A 25453-nucleotide genomic window follows, 5' to 3' on the forward strand; every position below is an offset into this window, starting at 1 on the left:
ATTCACTGTTGCCCTACCCAACTTTGCATCATCAGCGAACAAATGAATTGTTCCACTTAGATCCTTCCCTATATCGTTAATGAACAGATTAAACAGCAGTGGTCCAAGAACAGAACCCTGCGGCACACCACTAGTCACAGGCCGTCTTTTGGACTCTACTCCTGAATAAACTACTCTTTGATATCTCTCCATCAACCAACCACCTATCCATCTCACCAACCCTATATCCATTCCCAATATGTTGTAGTTTACGGATTAGTATTCCATGTGCTATCCTGTCAAACGCCTTTGCCAGGTCCAGCAGTATCACTGTAAACCCATTTCCCTTATCCAGTTCAGCCGTCACCTTGTTATAAAACTTGAGCAAGTTACTGAAGCATGATCTACCCTTCACAAAGCCATGCTGTCCCCTGTACAGTATCTCATTTTCATCAATCCATTCCTGTATTTTTCCCTTGACTACTTTCTCCAAGACCTTGACAACGACTCCTGATATGCTGATCGGTCGGTAATTTGCAACGGTAGTCCTGGATCCTCCTTTATGCAGTGAAACTATTTTCCCCTCTTTCCACACCTTCGGGACTAAACCAGACCTGAGACTCAGATTAAACAACATTAAACAACTATAATAGTCCATGGTAAAAAATATAATTATAGTACAACAACAGAACATTTTAAATTTATTTTTAAAAGTAATCTGTCACCAATCGAAGCTAAACATATAATGAAATCAAAACTGCCAGAATCATCTCATCTTCTTCGTATATTTAGAGACCCAATTTTGTTATTGTTAAGAATTGCAACTGTGATAGGTGGCTTCCTTCGAAGATCCCCGACGCCCATGACGTCTCTTATAATAATAATAATAATAATAATAATAATAATAATAATAATAATAATAATAGCATGTTGAAATGATAAAAATAATTAATGATTGAAGTATTTTGTTTAATTGTGCCAATCTTTATTAAGGTATGCTTTTCATGGATGAAAATTCATAGCTGAGAATAATAAAACTGTATTTATCATAATTGAAAATAAGAAATTTTTAGTATTTTTCACGGTTAATTAAATAAAAATAAATATTTTAGCAAATGTTTATTTGTTAAATATATTTTTTAATTTGTTGAATAAATTAGTTAAGTGACAGTATATGATTAAGCTATTTTCCCTGATGCCATAAAACTGCGAGACTTACATTCTTTATGTAATATTTATCAATTCCTTAAGTTGGCCTTATTTTCTTTATATAATCATGAGATCAGTTTTTATTAATATATAATTATGCGCTTATTAGTAAAATTATTATTGACATTATCACCGCATTTTGTCCTAAAACAGACGCTATGTGTTGGAGCTATCCACCGGTATCGAGGATCCAGGAGGCCTGCAATGGAAGTTAGTTCTTTGTCTCTTGTTCTCGTGGATAGTGGTCATAGCGTGTCTCCTCAAAGGGATCAAGACGTCAGGAAAGGTGTGCTAAACGTACATTTTTAAAAATCTTTATGGTTGTCTAAGAAAAGTGTTTGCTCAGAAATTATGTAAAGAGTATAAATATTTATTGTATTTAGATTATATTTACATCATACATTGTGAAACCAAATATCATGTAGCACGTTCAGGTATATAAAAAAAAAGCATGGCTTAACTGACAGAAATTAATAACGTATTCTTTCCACCTTTGACATTAAAACTGCTTCAATGTTTGTGGTAAAAGAACTGGTAACGTTGCACTTCACATGCATCTCCCTTTATGAGAAGGTTCCACTAATGAAGAGATGGGCTTAACCACGATCTAATTTTGCATTAATGTGGGACACGTCCAGTTGTTCAGAACATCAATGTATGGTGTAGTAGCATTGATTTCATACACTAAAACTAGTGAACCTAATCCGTACCATAACAAACTACCCTCACATTATTACCCTGCCACCCCTAAACTTCATCGCTGGAGAAATACACGAAGGTAACATTGCTTTTCAGGCATCCTCCATACCCAAACACGCCTGTTGAGACAGGAAGATTATGTAACGTGGCGCGTTATTGGATCGATTTCTATTGCTCTACGTTCCGTTGTATGTGGATTGACCGATGACATTATGTACATTCATTATTGTTGACAAAGAATTTTGAATTACAACTCTTCTAGCGTCTTTGTAGATGCAAACATGTAGCTGCTTGCATCTCCAGAAATGATTCTCTATGATCTAACGGCAAGGTGAAGTAACCATCCTCATGTGGGAGCGAAGTTTCTGTCAGTGGGTGTTTTATACCTACTTTGATGAATCTTGTGTTCAGTATCGCCTGCGAATTTCCATTTATTCAGCAAGATGCCAAACTATAGAATTGGAACAGCTGCATATAACCTTAAGATATAAATATAAAAACAATATAAACTTAAGACATTTTCCATAAATGAACTCCAATTATCATTTCTCCTGTTCTTTGAAAAGCTGTTAACCTTCCCCCTTGTCCTCCTAGTTTAGTATATATACAAGATCGAAATAATTTCGATGGAATCCTATGGAGGACATTGCCAATTTAAATGATTTTTAACTTTCCCTTCCATGTCCTTCAGATACTGATCGTCGAGTATTTTATTTTTCTGACCTTCTGATGTTTTTGTCTTTTTTATTCTCCTTATGCTTTTTTTTTTATATATGCTACATTTTCTACTTTTTATTTATATGCTCCAATCAGCATATTTTCTGTATGAATACGAGTGATTACATCAAGCCTTGATGTAATCACTCAAAGCTCTTCTTCCACTGTTTTCTTGACCTGTAGAATTCCACGTTCTCCACTTTACTCATGTTAGAGGTTGAATGGAATATTAACAGTACTGAGAAAGGATTAAAACTAATTTTAATACTTCCAATATTTCGTCTCAGTCACAGAGACATCTTCGGAGATTACAAAAACTTTTTGTAACAACACACACACACAAATACAATACAAAGTGAAACTAATTTGTATTTGTGTATGTGTGTTCTTAAAAAAGTTTTTGTAATCCCCGAAGATGTCTCTGTGACTGAGACGAAATATTGGAAGTATTAAAATTAGTTTTAATCCTTTCTCAGTGCTGTTAATATTCCATTCAACCTCTAACATGAATTCTTCACAGCACTTAAGCCTCAACACACGTTCTCCACTTTACCTAGAGAGAGAGAGAGAGAGAGAGAGAGAGAGAGAGAGAGAGAGAGAGAGAGAGAGAGAGAGAGAGAGAGAGAGAGATAGGTGCAATCGATTTATATCATTGTTCGGATGTAAGGCATGATTCATTGTAATTCATTTTCGTGTTTTACGATCAAGTGCGTTCAAATAGACTTCTGTCCAGTCAGTTTTCTTTTTTGTGCATCTCAGATGGCCATGTATTGATTTCTGTTACAATGTTGCTTTCATTAATTACTATTGCTATTATTATTATTATTACAGTAATTAAATTATTTGAAAAATATATTTCTATGTGTACGACTTTGTTTGAATATGGACTAAAATGAATTTCCACTACTATTTTGAAGCACCCCCAAATCCATATATGTGTATAAAGATTTCACCCCTCTTTTTTTTTTTTTTTTTGGACACGCACACCTTGATACCAGTAATATTTCTTCCTTATTTATATATTTTTTTCCTTTTTCAAATTAACACATATTTTTCCTTTATTTACAGTTTTAATTTTTTTATAGCCAACAAATGAATTAGTATAATACGAACAAACATTAACTACCTCAAATCTTGAATTTTAAAAAAAAAATAAAAATCCCGTTAAAGTACTTACACAAAGAACCAGATTAACGTTGAGTATTCATAACTCTTCAGTTTCGACGATACTATTGCAAAGGGTGAAGCTTACGCTTTTTATATTCCCCGTTGTCTGATTAGAAAGATTCGTTGTTAAGAGTATTTGTAAGCATTAAACTCGCCCTGTGGGGGGGCTGAGGGATTTAAATGTAATGACTGGATAGTAAAATGGCTTTGGGATGTAAGGCACGCAGTCTTTTATGCTTTTGGAAGTCATATTCATCGTCGTCTGCAGCTTGTTTGATCAGTTGATTTGGGCAGCATTTGAAAACAACTTGACTGCCAGAGAGCGAAGAAAAGAAGAGATATGTGGAATATTGGTATCAGGGTGAATCTGTTCCTTTCTGATGAACTAGAAAGCACTTGTTTTGCACTCTTTGTAATGTTAGTATGTTGAATTTGGAAGTATGGCTCCATGTTGACGAGGCATATGTAATTATGGAACGAATTGCCATCTGATAGAGTAATAGTTTGTATTTAATTTGCTGAGTCGAATAATCAAGGGATTGAGTTGAGCGATAGCTTGGACACTTTCGCACAGATGCTCTAATACAACTATTGAAATGCAGTCTTTTATTTATTGGTATCCCGAGATATTTAGTTTCTGTTTACCATGGGATTTTAGTATTAAATAGTTGAATATCCCTTTGGGGAATGCTAGTCTCCTGGAAAAAAGTATGGCTGCACTTTTTTTGAGGGTTTAATTGCAGCCTCCAATTTGAGAATCGTTTTTCTAGCATTGAGGTACTGTCTTGAAGTTTCTTGGTTACAAGATAAGGTCGGAGAGATCTTGTTAATACTGCCGTATCGTCTGCTTATAAAGTCGTAGTGGACACCATAAGGTTTTTTGAGATTGAGAACAAAAGCGGGGCCAATAAAGAGTCTTGTGGAACTCCAGCTAAAATTTTGTGTTATAGAGCTTGTTCCATTAATCTTGACCTGCATTTTTCTATCGATTTGTATAAAAGACCATAATAACAGATTTATCAAAAGCCTTCGCAATGTACACGAATAAAGCACCGGTGTGTTATTTCCAGTTGAATCCCGTAGTGATATACTCGCCAAGTCGATATATTTGTTGTACAGTATTATGGTTTTGGCAGAAGCCGAATTGCATGTTCGGAATGATGTTTAATTTGTCTGTTGATTCTTACAGTCTGGAGAGTATGATTATTTTCTGCAATTTTTCCTAGATTGGATAGCAGGCCGATGGGTCGATAGTTTGGAGGCAATTGTGGATCTTTGCCCATCTTGTGAAATGGTATAATGTCAGCTATTTTCCAGTATGGAGGTAAATACTGTAATATTGGAATTGCGTTTGTGATGTTAATAAGATGCGCTATAGCATTTTGTGGGAGCAGTTTGATGGGAGCAGTTTTTTGTTCGTGACGCCATCCGTACCTGGTGCATTTTTGTTGTTATTGTTGAGGTGTTTGATGATGTTAATTATTTCTGCTAACGAAGTAGTACTAAATTGCTGTTAGATTGTTTTAAGGTGCGTCTAACATGTTGATGAGTCTTGTAAACTAGACTGATATTTATGTTTTCGAATGCTGAACTGCATTGCTGTTTTTCCAAATTGCTAACAAATAGCTTCGACTTTTCAGCATCTGTCTGTGCTAAACCATTGTCGGTTTGTACAGGTGAGGAGAAATTTATGTCTGTTTGTGAGATTTTTTAAAAATTTTCCAGATCGAATAATCTTCAGGACTAAGTGATGTTAACTTATTTTCCTACTGTTGATTTATTTCTAAGAGCTTTTCTAACTAGATTGCTCAATTTGTTGAGGAGTTGCTATCTTGTGGAAATATCGTGTGTTTCTATCTTGTGTGTTAGGCTATCGTTTCCTGGTTTTGTTCTTATCTCTGATTAGATTCATAATATATTCCGGAAGACGGTTAGGCTTATAAAGAGTTATAGTTTTGCTGACTGCTGCTAATGCTTTATTAATTTGATTTGTGAGGTTGTTCATTGCTTGTCTATCTCCTCCTTTGATTTTATGGTGAGTACAGGACCAAAGTGTTCGGGAAATACTTTGATAATTTTTCCCAAGCTATGAAGGAATGAGGGGGAGATAATTGTTCCTGATTGCCTAATTTGAGTAAGATAGGGTTGTGATCCGAAGACAGCTCATTCATTGTTTGTAACGGATATTGGTATTTGATGTTCCGTAGGATAACAATATCTAAGAACATCTGAATGCCAAGAGGACCATAATAAGTAAGACCTGTGGGACCCGCTACTACAATGTAGTTTGACCCAGTGGCGTATCTGGGAGGGGGGGGCGGTCCGCTCCGGGCGGCACTTTGAACCTTTATGAACTTTTGCAGTTTATTCTAAAATACAGTCTCGAAAACTCAATTCCAATATTGTAATACTGCTGCGAATTTTCCTCACAATTTCTGTAAGTGTTGCTATTTGTGAGAGGAGTTTTTTTCTAAATTAAAATTGATTAAGAATTAATCAATTTTACTATGAAATAGACTTTGCCAATGTTATCGACTATTTTGCTAATAGAAAAGCAAGAAAAATAACATTTTAGAATGATGAAATTAAAGTTTTACGTCAAAAATAAACATGTTTTATTTCGCTATACGGCGTTTTGACGTTTATAGTATTTTTGGTGTGTATTGAGAGAAGCCGCAAACTGAAGGACCGCCCCGGGCGGCAAAAGCTCTAGCTATGCCACAGGTTTGACCCCATATAATTATTTAGCATACGACTGTTTTTATTGGTTGTTTTACTGTTCCAAGGTGTGTGTTTGGAATTCACATCCCGAGCGATGATGATGATGATGGGGTCTTTAATGCCTAGAATGACGTCTAAATCAGTCATTAGTAAAGTTTTCCTAGGTGAGTTATAATCAGCGTAGATTTTAAGTTTTCCAATTGTATTGGTGTAGACTTCGATGCCTGTAATATCTAAGTTTGTGGTTTGGTTATGGCATTATGTTTAAGGTAGTTTTTAACATAAATGGCAGTGCCACCACCACTGAAATCAAGTATATCATTTCTGTACATCAGGAATCCTCTTAATTTCGGATTATTTGCAGGTTATAAATGCTACTCACTGATTAGAATAACATCTGAATTATATCTAACTGCGAATTGTTGTCGTTCAATAATTTTGTTGGAGATCCCGTTGGCATTCCAAGCGGCGATTAGGAAAGAGTTTGGAAGAATTTTATTTCTATTCATTGCTAAGTGCTGTTAGAATCAGTGACGGACTTGGTTTCTTAAAGTATCGAAGCATGATAGCTAGAAAAGCAGTAATGACTGCAGTCAGTTTTTGTTCATGGTATGTTGTTTTCTTGGAACGTGCTGCATCGGAGTACTTTTTGTTCGATTGAAGTGTACCTTCTTGGTTTTTAGATATTGTCTGAGTCGGAGGTTGTTCAGCTTCTTCTAACTGCTTGAGAGGTTGAGAGAGTTTATTTCTCGATGTCATTCGGTTTTTTAGGTAGAAGCTACATTCTCTGTAATTTGCAAGATCAGGGCCATTGCATTTGGAAGGTATGGTTCTCGGTTTGGCATAGGTGTTAGTTGGATGGTTTTCACCACATTTCAAACACCAGTAGTCAGCTCTACATAGCTTCTGAACATGATCACATTTCTGACATTTGTGGCATTGCCCTGCTGATGTTCTTTTTCTCAGAGGTTCAGGAGTAATCCTGAGACCGTAGATCGAAATTAACTCACAGATGTGTTTGTGATTGTTGTGAATTTCCACCAGCACATGTGGCATCTGTCTCTTGTCAGCTGTATATATCCGATTCACTTTAATCGGAGGCAAACCGTGATTGATAAGATCTGCTGCAATCTCCTCTGAGGTGATGTCCTCAGTGACGCCTCTAAGTAAAACCTTTAGCTTTTTTTCACTACTTAGGGACAATGAATGATATGCATGGCATTTATCCATTAATTTAGTTAGTTGATGATAATCGCTAACTGTGGTGGGCTGAATTTTTATGTCCATATCTGTAATTTTTGCCCATAAGTATGTGATATTTTGATCCTTGATGATTGATATTACCAAGGATGACTGGCGGCACCTTCTTCCTAACTGTGCTTGAAGTATTTGTTGTAGGAGTATCATCATCATCATCCATATGATCATTTTTGAGTATCTCTTCAGTCCTTCACGGTTTAAGAGCATGTTCTTCCTGGAATTCTTTAAGTGGGGGAAACGACTGCTTTATTTATTTTTTCTCCTTCTGTTCCCGTATCGTTACCTTCAGGGTCACTACTTGTCACTGAATATAGATTTCGATAACCAGGTCACTCGACTTCAAAGTTCTTCAATAGCTTTTTAAGGAGATCTAGTGCTTGATTTTTGTCCAGATTTTGGACAAAAATCAAGCACTAGATCAATACAAATTCAAAACTAGCTACAAAATGTGATCACCGCCATCATTTTTCATCCTTCGAAATTCATCATTATCAATTACTCAGTGACTCACAACTCATTAACGATTAATATTTCTGACTTAAAGGGTGAAGCAAAATGCTTTTCACACTCCCCGCTATCTGATAGGGAAACAGCGAGTGGAAAAATTTATAAGCCAATTGCACGCCTTGAGTGGGCTTGGAGATTAAACATCAGAATTGGAGTTTAAAATGGCTTTTGGTCTTTAATGTTTGAAGTAATCCGTTGCTTCGTAATTTGCAGGAACCAATTTGTTGGGGTGTACAGATGCTTTTGAAAATAACTTTGTTGCTATAGTTTGCAGGAAAGTGTAAATATAGGGGACCTATATTTACACTTGGATGGAGTTGCACATTTCTGACGAACCATGGAGAGTTTAGGATCATACGTAGACATTTGTATTAAGAGAGTGAGTGATTAGATTCCACCATCGTTGCTTTGAACGTCATCATAAAAAAGATGCACGAGCTTTCAATGAACAGGGATTGTGGATTGAAATTTCTAGGTTGATTTTTTGGATCAGCATTTGTTCAGCGCAAGGTAAGAAGGCCTTAGCTTTTAATGCAACTTTCCCAGGCCCCTCTCCTGTTCCCTGCCCTGTGCCCGTCAGTGGTCTTCCGCCTCTGGTCTACACTTGGTGGAAAGAAGGGACAAGGCAGGTCCTGAATCACACAGTCCCCATTAAAATCACTGGTTGATTTTATATTTAAATCAACCCATTAATTTAAATCAGCTGCTACTTCCAGCGTTTTTCCAACGCTTGGTTTTGCTGACAGTCCTTTGCAGCTGCGGGATTCTCTCTGCGAGTAGACCATTGATTGCGTAACCGGGACTTTTACGTGGACTTAAGGAATCACGCTCTTAAATAGTGCTTTTGCACCTCATTTTCTCATATCTCATATTTTTTGAGTGAGGTTGACTCCCTGGTAGAGTCACAACTCATTGACAATTGACAATTCACATTTAAGTCTTTAGGGGTGAAACAAGATGCTTTTCATATTCCCTGCTATCTGTTGTGGTTATAGTGAAGGTAAAATTTATGAGCAGATTGCTCGCCCTGAATGGGCATGGAGATTATGCATCACTAAAGGAGGCTAATATAGCTTTTGGTCTTCTATATTTGAATATGTTCTATATTTGATTTTGGATCGTATGCTGCAGCTTGCTGAACCAAATCGTTGGGATGTGTGGACGTCTCAGGAAAAACTTGGTTGCTAACGATTGTAGAAAAGAGAAAATATAGGGAATATTTGTGTCTCTGTGGAGTTGATTGTTTCTAACATACCACGGAGTGTTCAGAATCATTCTCAAGCACTTGTTCTGCACTCGCTGTATTTTGATAATGTTAGCATTAGAGGTGTGGCTCCAAGCCGGAGAGGCATAAGTGATTATAGGACGAATTATCATCTGGTATAGTTGCAATTTGATTCTGTTGCTGAGCTTGCTATTTCTATTAATTAGCGGATAGATCTGAGCTATGGCTTTAGATGCCTTTGTGCACGCAGACTTAGTGTGCTGATTGAAAGATAGCTTTTTGTTGAGAATTACAGCCAGGTAATTTGTTTCTGTCTGCCAGGAAATTTTATTATTGAATAGTAACACATCTCCTACAGGAGACATTGGCCTTTTTGAGAAAAGAACGGCAGAGCTTTTCTGGGGGTTGACTTCCAATCTCCACTTAGAGAACCAACCCTCCAGCTTTAGAATGTTTAATTGAAGCGTTCTGGTAATGAAATGGGGTCTGAGAGATCTGGTTAGTATTGCCGTATCGTCCGTATACAGGGACAAAACGGAAGTCATCGGATTGTGCGGGATGTCTGACATGTATATAGAGAACAGCAATAGAGCCAGTAGAGATCCCTGCGACACTCCAGCAAAGATGTGGCACTGGGAGGATGTAGAACCGTTGATTTTTACTTACATTGATCTATTCTGAAGATATGAATGGATTAAATGAACCATTTTTAGTGCGGTACCGCCTGAGATAAGTTTGTGCAGGAGTCCAAAATGCCAGATTTTGTCAAATGCTTTGGATAAGTCTAGGAAAACAGCGACTGTTCACTTGTGCCAGTTGTAGCTGGTGGTGATGTATTCGACAATTCTGTGGATTTGCTGGGTAGTACTATGGTGTTGCTTAAAACCAAACTGTTCTTTAGGGAGGATGTTTGGGTCATTTACTAAGGTTTAGAGTCGCGAGAGGATGACCTTCTCTGCAACCTTACCCAGAATTGAGATGAGACTGATTGGACGATAATTTTGCGGTAGGTGTGGGTCTTTGCCTGGCTTATGTATAGGAATCACATCAGCCATTTTCCAGGTGGAAGGAAAATAGTGAAGTCTTAAGATTGCATTTATTATACTGGTCAGGTGCACTACTGCTTTTCGGGGCAGAAGTTTAATCACCCGATTAGTAATGCCGTCTGTCCCAGGAGCTTTTTCGTTCTTTAATTTTTTAATGTCATATATCTCAGCAGGTGATGTTGGTGCAATATGGTCAGTGCTGGTGATAGGAAGTTTGAGTGAGTGTCTGACCTTGCTGTGAATCTTATATATGTGGTCAAAGTCAAGGTTTCCATACGAAGGCCTGCATTGCTCCTCTAAGTTGTATGCTATAATTTCTGCTTTGTCTACATCTGTGTGAGCAAGGCCCTGGTCAGAGAATATTGGGGGAAGGGATCTGTCTTTGTTTTTGATATTTTTCAGTAGTCCCCAGATGGAGTGATCAGTAGGTGAAATGGAAGATAACTTTTCATCCCATACTTGGTCTCTATGAGCTTTGAGTGCATCTCTTACTGCCCCATTTAATCTGTTTAGATTTATTTTATCTTGTGGTGCACACGTGCTACGGAATCTTTTCCTAGCTCTGTTTTTGTCTCTGATCAAGTTCATGATGTCTTCAGGCAAACGATCTGGCTTGCGGGCAGATTTGTAGGAGGAAGCTACCTTTATAGCAGAATTAATTTGTTGTGTGAGATTTGTAACTGCAGTTTCTACTTCTTCTTTTTGCGTATGTGAGGAACAGGTCCAATATAATCCTTGAGTGCTGCTGACAGTCTTTCCCATGCAATATAGGAGGACACAAGTATTCTTGATTTCCCAGCTGTAGTAGAATTGGATTGTGATCGGATGATAGTTCATCCATAGATATGATGCTGTATTGAATTTAATATCCTGAAGGATAGCTATATCCAGGATGTCAGCAGTGCCGGAGGTACTGAGATGATTTGGTTCAGTGGGGCCTGCCACAACAGCGTTGCTTGATCCTAAGTAATTGGAAAGGATGCAACCATTCTTGTAATTGGAAAGGATGCAACCATTCTTGTTTGTGGTTGTACGATTCCACGCAGGATGCTTGGAATTCAGATCTCCGCCAATAATATGCAAGAAGGTCAGAATATATATTATCTATAAGCAAAAAACAAAATAATGTATCAGCATATTATAATTTATTGTTTAAATACAAGAAGATTTATAAGTATTTTAAAAAAGTTGAGCATTGTATTATAGTTTACAAGATGTTATAATTCTTAATTTTATCTGTAGTTTAAGAGAAGTTACAGTTAATGGTCAAAATATATCAAGGCAGGGAAAAACTTATATAAAAGCTTATAGTTAGTCCTTTAGCTAGATAGCTATATTATAAATATTATCTATAAGCAAAAATCAAAATAATGTATCAGTATATTATAATTTATTATTTAAATACAAGAAGATTTATAAGTATTTTAAAAATGTTGAGCATTATATTATAGTTTACAAGATGTTATATTCTTAATTTTATCTGTAGTTTAAGAGAAGTTACAGTTAATGGTCAAATAAACATCAAGGCAGTTAAAGCTTATAGTTAGCTAGATAGCTATTTTATAAATATAGCTTTCTATGTAACTTTAGTGATATTTAAGGAACTGTCATATCTTTCTAGGTGGTGTATTTTGCTGCAACATTCCCTTATATTATTCTCATCAGCCTACTAATTACAGGATTACTTCAAGAAGGAGCAGTTAATGGAGTTTTGTACTTTATTACGCCGACTTGGGGAAAACTATTAGATATCCAGGTAATACAATTATTTAATAATTCATTAATAATCCTCAGTGTTCGAGATCATGAATGCTCAAACAGTTTTGCGCAGAGACCATTAAAAAAAACTCTTTTAAAATTCTAATGAAGCGGGATATGATTATACCGAACTTGTAAGCGACTGGACAGAATTTCTGTTTTCCAATATCACAATGTGCTATAGAAACAACAAAGCTGTCGTAAGCGGAACTGTCACTAAAATATTAATACATATTCAATATATTAATAGAAAAAACTATATAGAATTTCAGATAAACATATAAATGAATTAATTTTAAAATTAACTGAAATAAATTTAAAAAATAATAATTTTCGGAATTTTTAAATGTTTATAATTTTATAACTATAAATTTTGATGGATTAGAAATATTGCATGTTGTACCATAATTTAATATTGTGGTTTAAACCAATTAGAATACAATTTGGTCGGCTAAATACCAAATTTCCAACCCATCCTCGTTCGTTCAGTATCCAGGTAGATACCTAAGGGTGCACCACAAGAAGGTGAGGATTGGACACTACGTCAGAAGCCCTGATCGGTTTTCCACATTCCTTTAAAAGCTATGTGGAGGTCTCCTCTCAGTATACAGCTCTCTGTCCCTTAAGCACCCCTCTTTCATGTTGAAATGGGAGAGGAAAGATTAGCAAAACAAGTGTTCTCTGCCAGGTTAGTAGGAAAAAGACACAGAGGAAAACCAAGATATAGGTGGATTGATACGGTAAAAAGTGGCTTAGAAGATAGAAATATAAGATCTGATAATGTTGGAGTCTTGACAGGTAACAGACTGATTTGCTGAAAACTGTAGATAGGAAATTAATAATGATGTAAATTTTTCATGTAGTACTATCATATCCTGTACACCCCTTGAGGGTATATGGCAGGAATTTAATGATGATGATAGAAATATTGCATTATTAAGTATACATGGATAAGCATATCGGTATCGATGTAGATTACATGGATGCACTTCCATCAATTTGTACAAACTTTTTTTTTTGTCAGTTCTTGCTGCCTAACTGGTGAGCAAGAAAGAGATCAAATGTTCTCAATTGGCTACGAGTCACAGTTTCTGTGTTTTTAAGTTTTATAAATGTCGAAATGTAATGAGGAGTCCGAGGAGGACATTCTATAATACACTACACGGTCCTCCATCTAAACTGCACAATCCACCATCTATTACTCACTACATAGAGTTTCCTGGCGAAAAAAAACCTCCTCATGCGCTCGTCTAACTCACCTCCAAGTGAAAAATTCGAAATAAATATTCATCTCCTCATGATGAGAAACGAACTCACAACGTTTCCAGTTTTAGGGAAAATTTTATATAGAAAATTTTTTATATATATAGAAAATTTTCTATATATATAGAAAATTTTTTATATATATAGAAAAAAATTCCATATGAAAATTCAATATAGAAAGACAAATTGCTTTGGCTTTGAAAGAAAGAGATAAAGAGAGAGAAAAACAAAAATCACCGAAAACTTTTTTTTAGATTACAAAAACGTAGCTTAGAAATTTCTGAATGTTTATTGTAAAATTAGAAGAAACTGAATCGACCTCAATAATATTACTTTAATTTATTTAAAAAGAGTTATTGATTATTTAGGTGTGGCAAGCTGCAGCTGGGCAGATGTTCTTTTCTCTTGGTGTATCTATGGGAGCGCTGATCATGTATAGCAGTTATAACGATTTCAGGAACAATATTTTCAGGTAAGAGTTTTCAATATACTTGAAGTTATTTATTTTTTTTAGTCCAAGAATATTTTATTTTATTTATTTAATTTTATACAGACACTCAGGGATAGTTAAACAGTTACCTCATTCATAGACACATAAATTCACTGCTCTGGTTCTATATCATTTCAAATGATTTCTAAAATAAATAATAAAATAACCTTTTGACCTATTATATATATTCTAATTACATAACTTTCGAAAACATTTTCTTCAGAGACGCCATGGTAGTTAGTGTACTGGATACGATTACTAGTATAATATCTGGACTTGTAATTTTCTCTGTTCTTGGAGCGATGGCCCACGAGCTTGGTCCTGATATTGGAGTGGAAGATGTCGTTGCCAGCGGTAAGTTGAAGGATTATCACAATGTAGTGTGTGTGTGTGTGTGTGTGTGTGTGTGTGTGTGTGTGTGTGTGTGTGTGTGTGTGTGTGTGTGTGTGTGTGTGTGTGTGTGTGTGTGTGTGAAGTGAACATGCAGTCCGCTATGATCTCTCTCTCTCTCTCTTCATCTGTAGTATATAGCATCAGCAGCATTATCTTTAATACAAACTCACTAACAGATCCTTTAAAATTAAACATATGCAATGACTAATATTATTTTATTTTCCAAGGTCCCGGTTTAGCATTTGTGGCGTATCCAGAAGCTCTGAGTCGTCTTCCGGTTCCTCAGCTGTGGTCCATACTGTTCTTCTTCATGCTTTTCATACTTGGACTGGACAGTGAAGTAAGTGTACACCACCGACCCCCTTCCAACTGTTGCTCAATGAATATGATCTCGCTTATTTTAGTATACATGTGATGATTATTTCAGTTTGCCCTGCTGGAAAATATACTAACTAGTATATGTGATGAATACCCAAGACTAAGAAAAAGGAAGATGATGATTTGTGTGCTGGCTGGGATTTTGTGTTTTCTTCTGGGACTACCGTGTGCAACCAGAGTAAGTGAATTGCCTTTTATTTTGAGTTAACTTTTTTACTAGAAATATAAGCGTTTATATTTCATATGTATTTATTTCGACCTTTACATGGGAACAGTACTCACTACAGGTCAAGTTCAATATGCCTATCATGTGTTTGCAGCACAATATACCGGAATCAGAAGGATTCGGGTATTTTTCACCAGAGATAACTCTTTTAATGCTGCCTTAGTACCTCTGAGGAAATGACGTTTACTTCCATAGCGCTAAGCTGCCTGAAGAAAGACTGTTATAGGTTCAATTCTAGTTACGGACTAAACACACTTTTTTTAAGCTTTTCTTTCAGCAAGCATGAGTTAGTCCATCTTTGGTAATGGCAAGTAAGAAATTTTTTTGCCTGGAAACTGTTTTTTTTTAACTCCACATCTCAAAAATCGGCCATAGAATGCACACTATTTCAGATAATAATATATAATGTTACTGACACTGACCGTGAGGTGGCAGAAGTTGTCTGCTGTCCTCCTCTCTCTCTCTCTCTCTCTCTCCCTTTAAAACCTTAGTTCATTAATAGCTTGGGCTCACTATCTTGAAAGATGAAGACTCATTGCCACCTGTCTTCAAAACGATTAGTTAGGGCTAGAGAAGCTCTGCTTACCCAATTTGGGGAATAAAATGCGCTAGAAGGTTCATTAATATTTAACAGAAGTTTTTTAAGTAAATTTATCCCCCCCCAATTATTAAATATATGGATCAGGAGTCAGAAACATGTTACGAGCACAAGGCCGCCATTTTCATTTTTAATCGGCAGAGCTTGTAGGTTGACAAAAACAATGAAAAAAGAAAGAATAATCAGATAAATAGAAAAGAAGTGCTAGAAGACCGGTTGGAAATCGACGAAAATAATGGAAAGATGGATCGCATTAAACATTTTCGCAATTGGTCTAAGCCCTAAGATAAAAAAATGAAAACAAAATCAGTCAAATACCTACTTTACACTGGTGATCATATTCTTATAAAGACAAATATCCTTTTATATATTTTTTTCTGTTCTTTGCGATATTAGAAATCATAAAAGAACAAAGAAAGATACAAAATTCTGCACGAGACATTGAAGGAAGAATATCGCTACTCTCGACGCAGTCGCTGAAATGAATATGTTTCTGCTGCATTAAACATGAACTGAGATGAAAACAAATATTATTATACATGACACGCCAGTATTTATATTTTATATACAATACTTATAGCGTACTTCTAAAGAGACTAATATTTGTGGCAGAAGATTTTATTTCTCTTATTAACTTTGGTCAACAATCGTTTATCAAATTGCCTGTATTGAATTCAAGAAAGAATAAAGTCATTGACGAAACCAAATGGAACTCAAAAGTCTCATCGATTAATCAAAGTTTTCTTCTTATTATTTGTTTCAATACAGTTTTTACTTTGTAAACTTAAATATAAAACTTAATTACAATAAATATCCATTATTATTTTACAAAAAGATATAGATATAGGTGAAGTGGTGTTTGGTCGGCGAATTTAGTGCTCCTGTAAAGTTGGTGATTTTTGTCTGTTTTTATTGTGTTTTCCTTAGAAAATTAGTGTTGCGTAGAATAAATTTTAGTATTTTATCACATATTTTTATTAAGATATGTCAATATTTAGTATACGTTTAAAATAGTGCCAAAAAAGGGCAAGAAATGTAATGCTAAAAAAAGCACCGCAGGCGAGATCAAGAAGGTTAGACCTGCTAACGAGGTTATTGTAAACATGGAGGAGGTTAATGAAAATGAATTAACCGCCAAAATAGCGAAGTTGAAGCAGATCATCAGAGACACCACGCGGGAATTGCAAAAAGTTGAGAGGCGTTTAAATGAGCACTGGGAAAAAGAGAAAAATGAACAGGAAAATAAGAAATAACAAAGCATGGAAACAGGTAAGTCAGGAAATAACGGAAATCAGGTAAGTGACGTTGTTAGTGAAAAGAAAGAAGTTATTTGGTATGGTGACTCTATAAGAAAACATGCTATCGATGAGAGAGTTATAACGTCGAGTTTTCCTGGAGCGAAAATTAAAAATATAACGCAAGCGATTCAAAAACAGAAAAGAAATAGTAGTCATAGTAAGTACTAGCAACTTATCTGGCGATAAGTTCAGTATGAGAGAGGACATGAAAGGGTTGTTGGAAGAAGCGAGAGTGAAGCTTCTTCCAACAACAAGAAAGAGAAAATCGTCAGTATTTTACCTCGCTATGATAAAAATGAATTAAGAAGGTGGCAAACAAACGATTCGATGAGTAGACTGTGGAAGGAATGGATGCGAGTGTTTGGATGTGTGGAGTGAGTTTGAGGGAAGACTGGATTTGTATGAGAAGGATGGCCTACACCTGAATGCGTTTGGTATCAGCAGTCTAGAAAAACTAATAACTGGTATGAGACCTACCACAGAGTCAGGGAAACTAAATTATAAAGGGAGGAATGGTGAGAATGTGAGTGCAAGAAGGACAATATTATATAACTGTGTTAATGAAGCGAATGGGTTTTGTTATGGAAATGTTGACGAGGAGAGAACGATTTGAGGTTTGTTTTCGTTCGGTTCGGATCCATCAAAGGTGTGCGAAGATGTCTACACGTGTAAGGCATTAGAGAATAGACCTGTCAGTTGTCCAACAGGCAGACAAGAAAATACAAAAGAACAAACATGTAGATTATCATGTCTATACACGAATGCTAGGAGTATCAGAAACAAAGGGATAGAGTTTGTTGCCTTAGTCAATATGTTGCGACCTCAGATTGTAGGTATTAGTGAGACCTGGCTATCAGAATCATACCTACTAACTGGTATCGAGTGTAATGGGTACAGTATTTTTAGGAAGGATACAGAGGATAGGAGAGGAGGGGCATGCTGCTAGTGATATCAGATGACTTGAATCCAGTTAGAGTTGAGACCTACAATTGTAGTACTACTACTAACAGTATTTCATGTGCCCAGTGAGTTTGAAGCAACCTGGTGTGAGGTGAAATTTAACAAAATCAATTGCATAGTGGGCTGTTGGTCTCCCATTACGATTACCCATTACGAAAAGGGTAATCGTAATGGGAGACCATAATTATCCAATTATTGATTGGGTAGCAGTAGAATCTCATGAGAAGAATGAAAATGCATTTATTGAGCTGTTGTGGGACAACTACCTCGAGCAGCATGTGACAGAAGGAACCTGAGGGCAAAGAGTGTTAGATTTGATTATAGTGTCAGATGGTGTTTCAGTTAAAGACGTAACTATTCTACCTCCGGATGGTGACAGTGATCATGCGGTACTCACTTGGGAAGTGACTAAGTTTATGAATGTTCCATTCAGAAAAGGTTACATGTTGAACTACAAAGCAGGAAATTATGACCAACGGAGGAGTATACTGAGTTCAGTGGAATGGGATCGGTTGCTGGATGGAAAGAATATCGACAGTGCATGAGAAGCATTGAAACAATACTTAAATGATGCGATATCGGAATGTGTCCCGAGAATTCGAAGAATAAATAAAGTAGGAGACAAATGGATGTGTAATCTTATTAAGCAAGAAATTCGTAAGAAAAGGACGATGTGGAAGGAATACCGTTTGTATAAGGATGACGTCCGTTATGAACGTTATATGCAGCAGGCTAGAATAGTCCCAACTGTTGTACGGAAAGCAAAGTCTGAGTATGAAAAGAAACTGGCTCTGCGTGCTAAAGACAACCCATAAAAAATTCTATCGGTATGCTTCAAGCAAAAGAAAGAATGAATATGAAAGAATAACTCTTCTAAATCCAGATGGCGTGAGGATTACAAATGCAGAAGAGGTTGTTCAGTTAATGAGTGCTCATTTTGTTAAAGGCTATCAACCTGGTGAACCCAGCATTGAGCTCACTGTTACCTCTTCACGAGATGAATAAACGCAGGTGTGTGAGTCCGAAGTATTAGAGCTGGTGCAAAAATTGAATAAGAATTCAGCAATAGGGACTGATGAAATATCAGCACGTGTGCTGAAAGAGTGTTCTGCTGAACTGACCATTCCTTTGACTAGGCTGTTTAATATGAGTCTCAGAACAGGGAGGATTCCACAGGAATGGAAGGAATGTATGGTAATTCCTTTGTACAAGGGTGGTACAAGGACCAATGTATCCAACTATCGACCAATTAGTATCTCAGGAGTGGTGGTGAAGATTTTGGAAAAATTGGTTAGTACTCGCATTCAGAAATGGGTTGACAGTGAATCTCTACTTTGCAATACGCAACATGGGTTTACTAAGGGAAGATAATGTTTTAGAAACTTGCTCACATTCTATAACAAGGTTACCATTGAACTAGACAAGGGGAATGGATACACCATGTTACTTTTGGATTTCACTAAGGCTTTTGACAGAATACAGCATGGTAGACTTTTGCATAAATTGGAGAAAATGGGTTTGGGTTATACAATATTAGCATGGATAAGAGGATGGCTGACTGACAGATATCAAAAAAGTGGTATACGGGGGATCTGAGTCTGCAAGGTTTAACAAGTGGTGTACCACAAGGATCAGTGCTTAGTCCACTGTTATTAAATCTGTACATTAATGATATTGGGAAGGATTTGACAAGCGACATACAGCTATTTGATGATGATGCAAAGATTGGTAGGGTAATCAGGAATGCTGCTGATATGCAGTAGTACTTGCAGAATGATTTGAATAAGCTGGAATTGTGGGCATGGGAAAATGGGTGTCAATTCAATGTGAGTAAATGTAAAGTTATTCACTTTGGCGTGATTAGATATCCAATGCCGTATTATATGGTTTGATTAGGCTAGAAGAAACTGATGAGGCTAGGTATCTTGGGATGTTAATAGATAAGAAGTTGAAGTTCAGGTGTTCAGAAGTTCAAGATTGCAAATACAACTCAAAAGATAATTGTAATGCTGAAAAGAACGTTCACATGTAAAGATGAGGATGTTATTTTGTCTCTTTACAAGGCCTTGATAAGACCTCACTTGGACAATTGTGCGCAGATCTGGTCTCCCGGTTTCTATCGTGATTCTGATTGATTGGAGAGAGTAATACTGAAATCCTGTATGACTCCTGAAAGAGTCACACAGGATTTCAGTTTATGGATGGTGGGGAAAGGACAAGAGGGCATCCTTGGTATCTGAGAATGAATGACGTCAAGAAGGGGATGAGGGCTAGATTTTTCTCTCAGAGGGTGGTGCGTGATCGGAATGGATTGCCACCACTGGATGCTGTGGGTGCAAACAATGTGAATGAATTCAAGAAGAAGAATAATAGCTGGTGTGTGTTGTATATGGCCTCCCTCGATGAATCTCTGACTCCCTGGAGGTGTCTCTAATAATAATAATAATAATAATATTGATACTTGTTTATATATATTAATTTAATTGTTTTAAATGCATTTACTATAAATGTTTATAAACATGAACACAACCATCAACAAGAGTTACCTTTTTGTTATTGCACGATTTAAAGAACAAGAAATCCTCCCAAGAAGCAATTTAAAATTACGTATTAAGATATCATGACAGCTGCTTAAAATTGTTCATTCTCCTGGTATAGCTTTTGAGTAAATGTTCCTGATCATTTACTCAAAAGGAACTGTGAAAGCTTCATATCGTTTAGATTATATTACTATATGTTAAATGAAACATCTAAAAAAAGTAGCATTTTATGTTTATAATTTTTAATTTATCAATAATTACTTTTTGATTAGTAATATAAACGATCAGTCGTATTCAAATTTAATCCATTCAAATAAGTTTATATTTAAGTTTTTTTCCCTTTAATCTAAATAATTTAATTTAATTTAGTGCGAAATATTTTATTTAATTTAATAGAAAAATCAGAACTCCACGTAAACTGAGGAAGTTAAGGAGACAGTCAAGGAGAAGAAAAAAGCTTATCGATAGTTTCTGGCAACTGAGTCAGTATGTTATCTTAGAGAATACAGAGAAAAATGTAAGAAAGCGAAGCACTGTGTAAAACTAGCTAAGAAAATCTTGCAAGACGTTGATAAGAACATAGAAAATAAAAATCAGGAAGGTGTTCTGGAGGCTATTGAAAAATTTAGAAATGAAAGCAGAGTACTGTAAAAGGAATCAAGGATAATGAAGGTGACATGAAAAACTGAAGATAAGGATATTCTAGATGTCTGGAGTGAGTACTCTGAAAGACTGCTAAATGAAACAAGCACTATGACAGCACAGTGGTAGAAAATAGTAGAGGGGGGGTGCAAAGAGGAGTACTTATCAATATTTGAGGTACAAAAAGCCATCAAAAAGTTGAAATGCGGAAAGGCAGCTGGAGTAGATGATATCCAACCAGAAATATTAAAGATGGAGGTATAAACATTTTACAGTGGCTACCACTATAATTGAGAAGGCCTGGACAGAGAGTTGGATTCTGAATAGATGATTGGAGTAGAGTGATCATACTATAAAAATATGAATAAAGCTGAATATGAGAATTACAGAGGAATTTCTCTACTAAGTGTTTCCAGGTAAAATTTATGCAAGCATGCTTGAAAAGAGGTAAAAAGATTGAGGAAGAGAAACTTGGAGAAGAACAAACTGGATTCAGGCCAAATAGAGGTTATCAAGATCATATTTTCACTTTAAGACAAATGGCTGAAAATCGCGGGAATATAGGAAGGATCTGCATTTAAGTTTTGTAGATCTGGAAAAGGTATATTACAAGAGAAAAGCTGTTCAGCACGCTATGGGTGTATGTTGTAAATGGAACATTATATCGAGTAATACATAGTTTATATCTGAGTTGTAAGTCATCAGTCAGTACTGAAGGAAACATTGGAAATTGGTTTGATGTTAAATCAGGTATGAGCAAGAGTACACATTATCATTATAGTTATATGGATCGTATTATGAAAAGTGGTATTAAACCTAATAAATAAAAATTGATGATGTCAATTTTAGCTCTTTACTTTACTCCGATGGTGTTATACAAGAAATCCAGTACAAGTCTGAAAGTTTTCCTGAGTAAACTGAATAACTGTTGTAATAAATTTGGTATGAAAATCAGCAATAAAAAAAGACAAACACAGTGAAAAGGCAGAAACATCTTCATCCCGAATGGTGAACCTATAGAACAAGTAAAACATTTCAGTTATTTAGGCAGAATTTTTAGCGAAGATGGTAAGTTAATTATGGAAATAGACAGCAGGATTAATAAAGCTGTAGGTGTAGTAGGAAGTCAGCTCCATAAATTTATATGAAATAAGAAATAAATGAGTCAAAACACGAGACAGCCTTTCAAACCAGTTTTAAGTTATGGATCTGAAAGTTGGGTTAGACACAAAACGCTTGATTAAAGACTAGAGATCAGAGATATAAAAGTTCAGAGAAAGATCAGAGCAGTAAATAGATGGCAGTAATGGTACTCTATTAAAAATGGAAACTTTAGGAAAGAACTTGCCATTGTTAGCATTCAGGAATGTGCTAGCAGAGTCATCTCAGGTGGTGTGGTCTCCCAAATCGAATAGGAGAGGAAAGGATAGTAAAACAAGTGCTCTTTTCCCGGTGGGCAGGAAAAGGACCTAGAGGAAGACGGACCTCTAGGTGGGATACAGTAAAACGTTCCTTAGAAGACGGAAATATAAAATCTAACAATATTGGAGTTTTCACAGATTAGAGATTAATTTGGAGGAAAGTTATCAATAGGAAGTTAGAAAAGATGTGACTTTTGCATGTAGTACTATCATAATATCCTCTCCACTCACCCCTTGAGGGTATATGTCAGGAATTTGATGATGATAATGATGATTTAATATAACTCAGTGCAATAAGATGCGATTGTTTCTGCACATTTGCACAGATAATATAATTTGAGTTAAATTATATTATCAACTTTACTTTTATTAAATTATATTGTCTATTTATTAAAATGAAGGATATTTAGGGATCCAACCATATTTTATAGCCAAATATGAAAAGAATCTTAAGAAAGTTAGGAAAATTTATACCAAAGAGCTGATGAGAATATAACCTTCCAATCGGAATTGCTTTGATATGCACTACTTAAAAGACGCCAGCTCTGACCTGTTCGTCTTTTATTAGTGCTTAAGTTAGAATATTCATCTTTTTATATCTGGCTATAAAATATAGCTGGATCCATAATATTCTTCATTGTAATATCTTAGTTATGCCAAATTGAAGAATTTGGGTTCTATATTTTAGCAATTATCTGTTTATTTACTTTGGTATTAATATTGTGTTATATTATCTGCTTAACTTTTACTACGTTGGTAACTGATGAGATGAATTTCGAAATTCATCTCAGAAAAAAAATTCTCTTAAGGATTACATTTTATAACAATTTTTAAAAGCTTTATTTTATGCACTTATTTAGTTTTATTGCGATGTGGAATCCGATTTCCCTCTGGCATGCTTTCAGTTTTTACCGATCTGCGTCATAGTTTAATTTTCCACTCATAGATGGCAGGTCGGTCTAATGTTCAATGAATGTTTATTTCACGAAATGTAAACAAGCGCGTCACATGACGATTCAGTGAATATTAAAAACAGACAAACAATATTAGTATACGTTTTAATGGGCAAATAAGCAATGAGGAAAATGTATAATTTTTATGGCTGTATCTTACATAATTCTTCTCGTAGACAGGCTTATACGTTGGTTATTCATTACTAAATCACTTAAGAAATTGACAACGTAGATATGAATATAAATTAAATTACACTTTAATAAATATTTCCGATATTTCGGAAACGTCATGTTGCCATCTTCAAAAGGAACTTACAAAAAGAAAGGCACGTGCACATAGGCACTACAACACAGTAACTGAGAACGAAGTGATGAAGTTATTGTTCTCCTAAAAGTCCTGATGGTGCCCTCTAGCGGGCTAAGTAGGTGTTCTTGGCCGTTGGGCTGAAGGTCTGCTGATATCAGTACAGGTACAAGACTAATTAAACAATAACTGTTATATTCACAAAGCTCCACCTAAGTAGCTAAGGTTAAATTTCCTAAATTTATTTAATTATTATTATTATTTATTTTTATTTTTTTTAATTATTTAAATTTAATTATTAAATAATAATTATTTAATTATTCAATTATAATAATTAAAACAAATTTTATTTTTTTCATAAATATATATGTGTATACAATTATATGTCAGGAAAGATTTGATGCTTTATAAAGTACTATCTCCCACAAGGGGGAAAGACGTAGACCATCGGATCTGTTTAGGTTAGGGGAGTGAAGTAATGTTTCACATGTTTTTTTGTATAGCCGTTCCATAGCAACCGACTTTTGTGAATGACTTTTGTCTTGTCCCACTTAACTCTATGTGTGGTGTTGATGGCATGTTCTGCAATTCCAGACTGTTTGGGTTCAAGGTACTGGATGTACGACTGGTGTTCTTCTAACCGGCAAGGAAAGAGACTCATACAGGCCAGTACATCCATGCTGAATCACATCACCATCCCAGCCAAAAGGCAAGTACTATAAAAACACTAGTTCATAGAGCCAACTCTTTTTGTTCTTCAGAAGAACTTTTACAAAAAGAATTACAGTATATTAATTCCTCCTTCATATCCAATGGCTATAAGAAGTCCCTCATAAAAAGAGCTTTAAGTAGTCATGCTCCAGCATTCTCTTCAAGTTCAGAAGAACCTACATGTATACCTGTCCCCTATGTACACAGGGTTAGTGAACGCACAGTTAAGGTGCTAAAACCACTAAATATATGTGTGGGTTTTCTACCCATCAGAAAAATCTCCACATTCCGAATGTCTCCAAAGGACAAGCTCCCACATCTCAGCTATCCAGGTGTCTATCAGATTCCCTGCTCGTGTGGATTATCATATTTTGGACAAACAGGAAGATCTGCTCAAGTCTGTTAGAAGAACACCAGTCATACATCCAGTACCTTGAACCCAAACAGTCTGGAATTGCAGAACATGCCATCAACACTAGACATAGAGTTAAGTGGAACAAGACAAAAGTCATTCACAAAAGTCGGTTCCTAATGGAACGGCTATACAAAGAAACATGTGAAACATTACTTCACTCCCCTAATCTAAACAGGTCTGATGGTCTATGTCATTCCCCCCTTGTCGGAGATAGTATTTTATAAAGTATTAAATCTTTCCTAACATATAATTGTATACACATATATATATTTAAAAAAAAGTAAATTATTCTAATTGAATAATTAAATAATTATTATTTAATAACTAAATAATTAAATTTAAATAATTAAAATAAATAAATAATAATCATAATAATTAAATTAATTTAGGAAATTTAACCTTAGCTACTTAGGTGGCGCTTTGTGAATATAGCAGTTATTGTTTAGTTAGTCTTGTACCTGTACTGATGATGACTGTGATACTCAGGTGAAAATTCTACGAATAAAGAATAATTTACGTGAGTTAATTCCGTTATTATAATAGTTAGTAATACGGTGTAAAAGCTACAGTAAT

General features: G+C 35.6%; 1 protein-coding gene across 2 annotated transcripts in view; it reads left to right on the top strand.

Moving 5' to 3' along the window:
- The window catches only part of LOC150108125 (sodium- and chloride-dependent glycine transporter 2-like), a 156352-nt gene that overhangs the window by 123258 nt on the left and 7641 nt on the right, over positions 1-25453 (top strand). For both annotated transcript variants that reach the window (XM_090390610.1, XM_090390611.1), the window contains exons 6-11: positions 1342-1474; positions 12152-12286; positions 13920-14023; positions 14265-14395; positions 14662-14774; positions 14862-14990. In XM_090390610.1, the coding sequence (XP_090246736.1) occupies positions 1342-1474; positions 12152-12286; positions 13920-14023; positions 14265-14395; positions 14662-14774; positions 14862-14990 (745 nt within the window). The remainder of the gene's footprint in view (positions 1-1341; positions 1475-12151; positions 12287-13919; positions 14024-14264; positions 14396-14661; positions 14775-14861; positions 14991-25453) is intronic.

Source organism: Typopeltis vanoorti, chromosome 3 (genome assembly GCF_054136105.1).
Source record: "Typopeltis vanoorti isolate ZY-2024b chromosome 3, IOZ_Tvanoo_1.0, whole genome shotgun sequence".
Classification (NCBI taxonomy): Eukaryota; Metazoa; Arthropoda; class Arachnida; order Uropygi; family Thelyphonidae; genus Typopeltis; species Typopeltis vanoorti.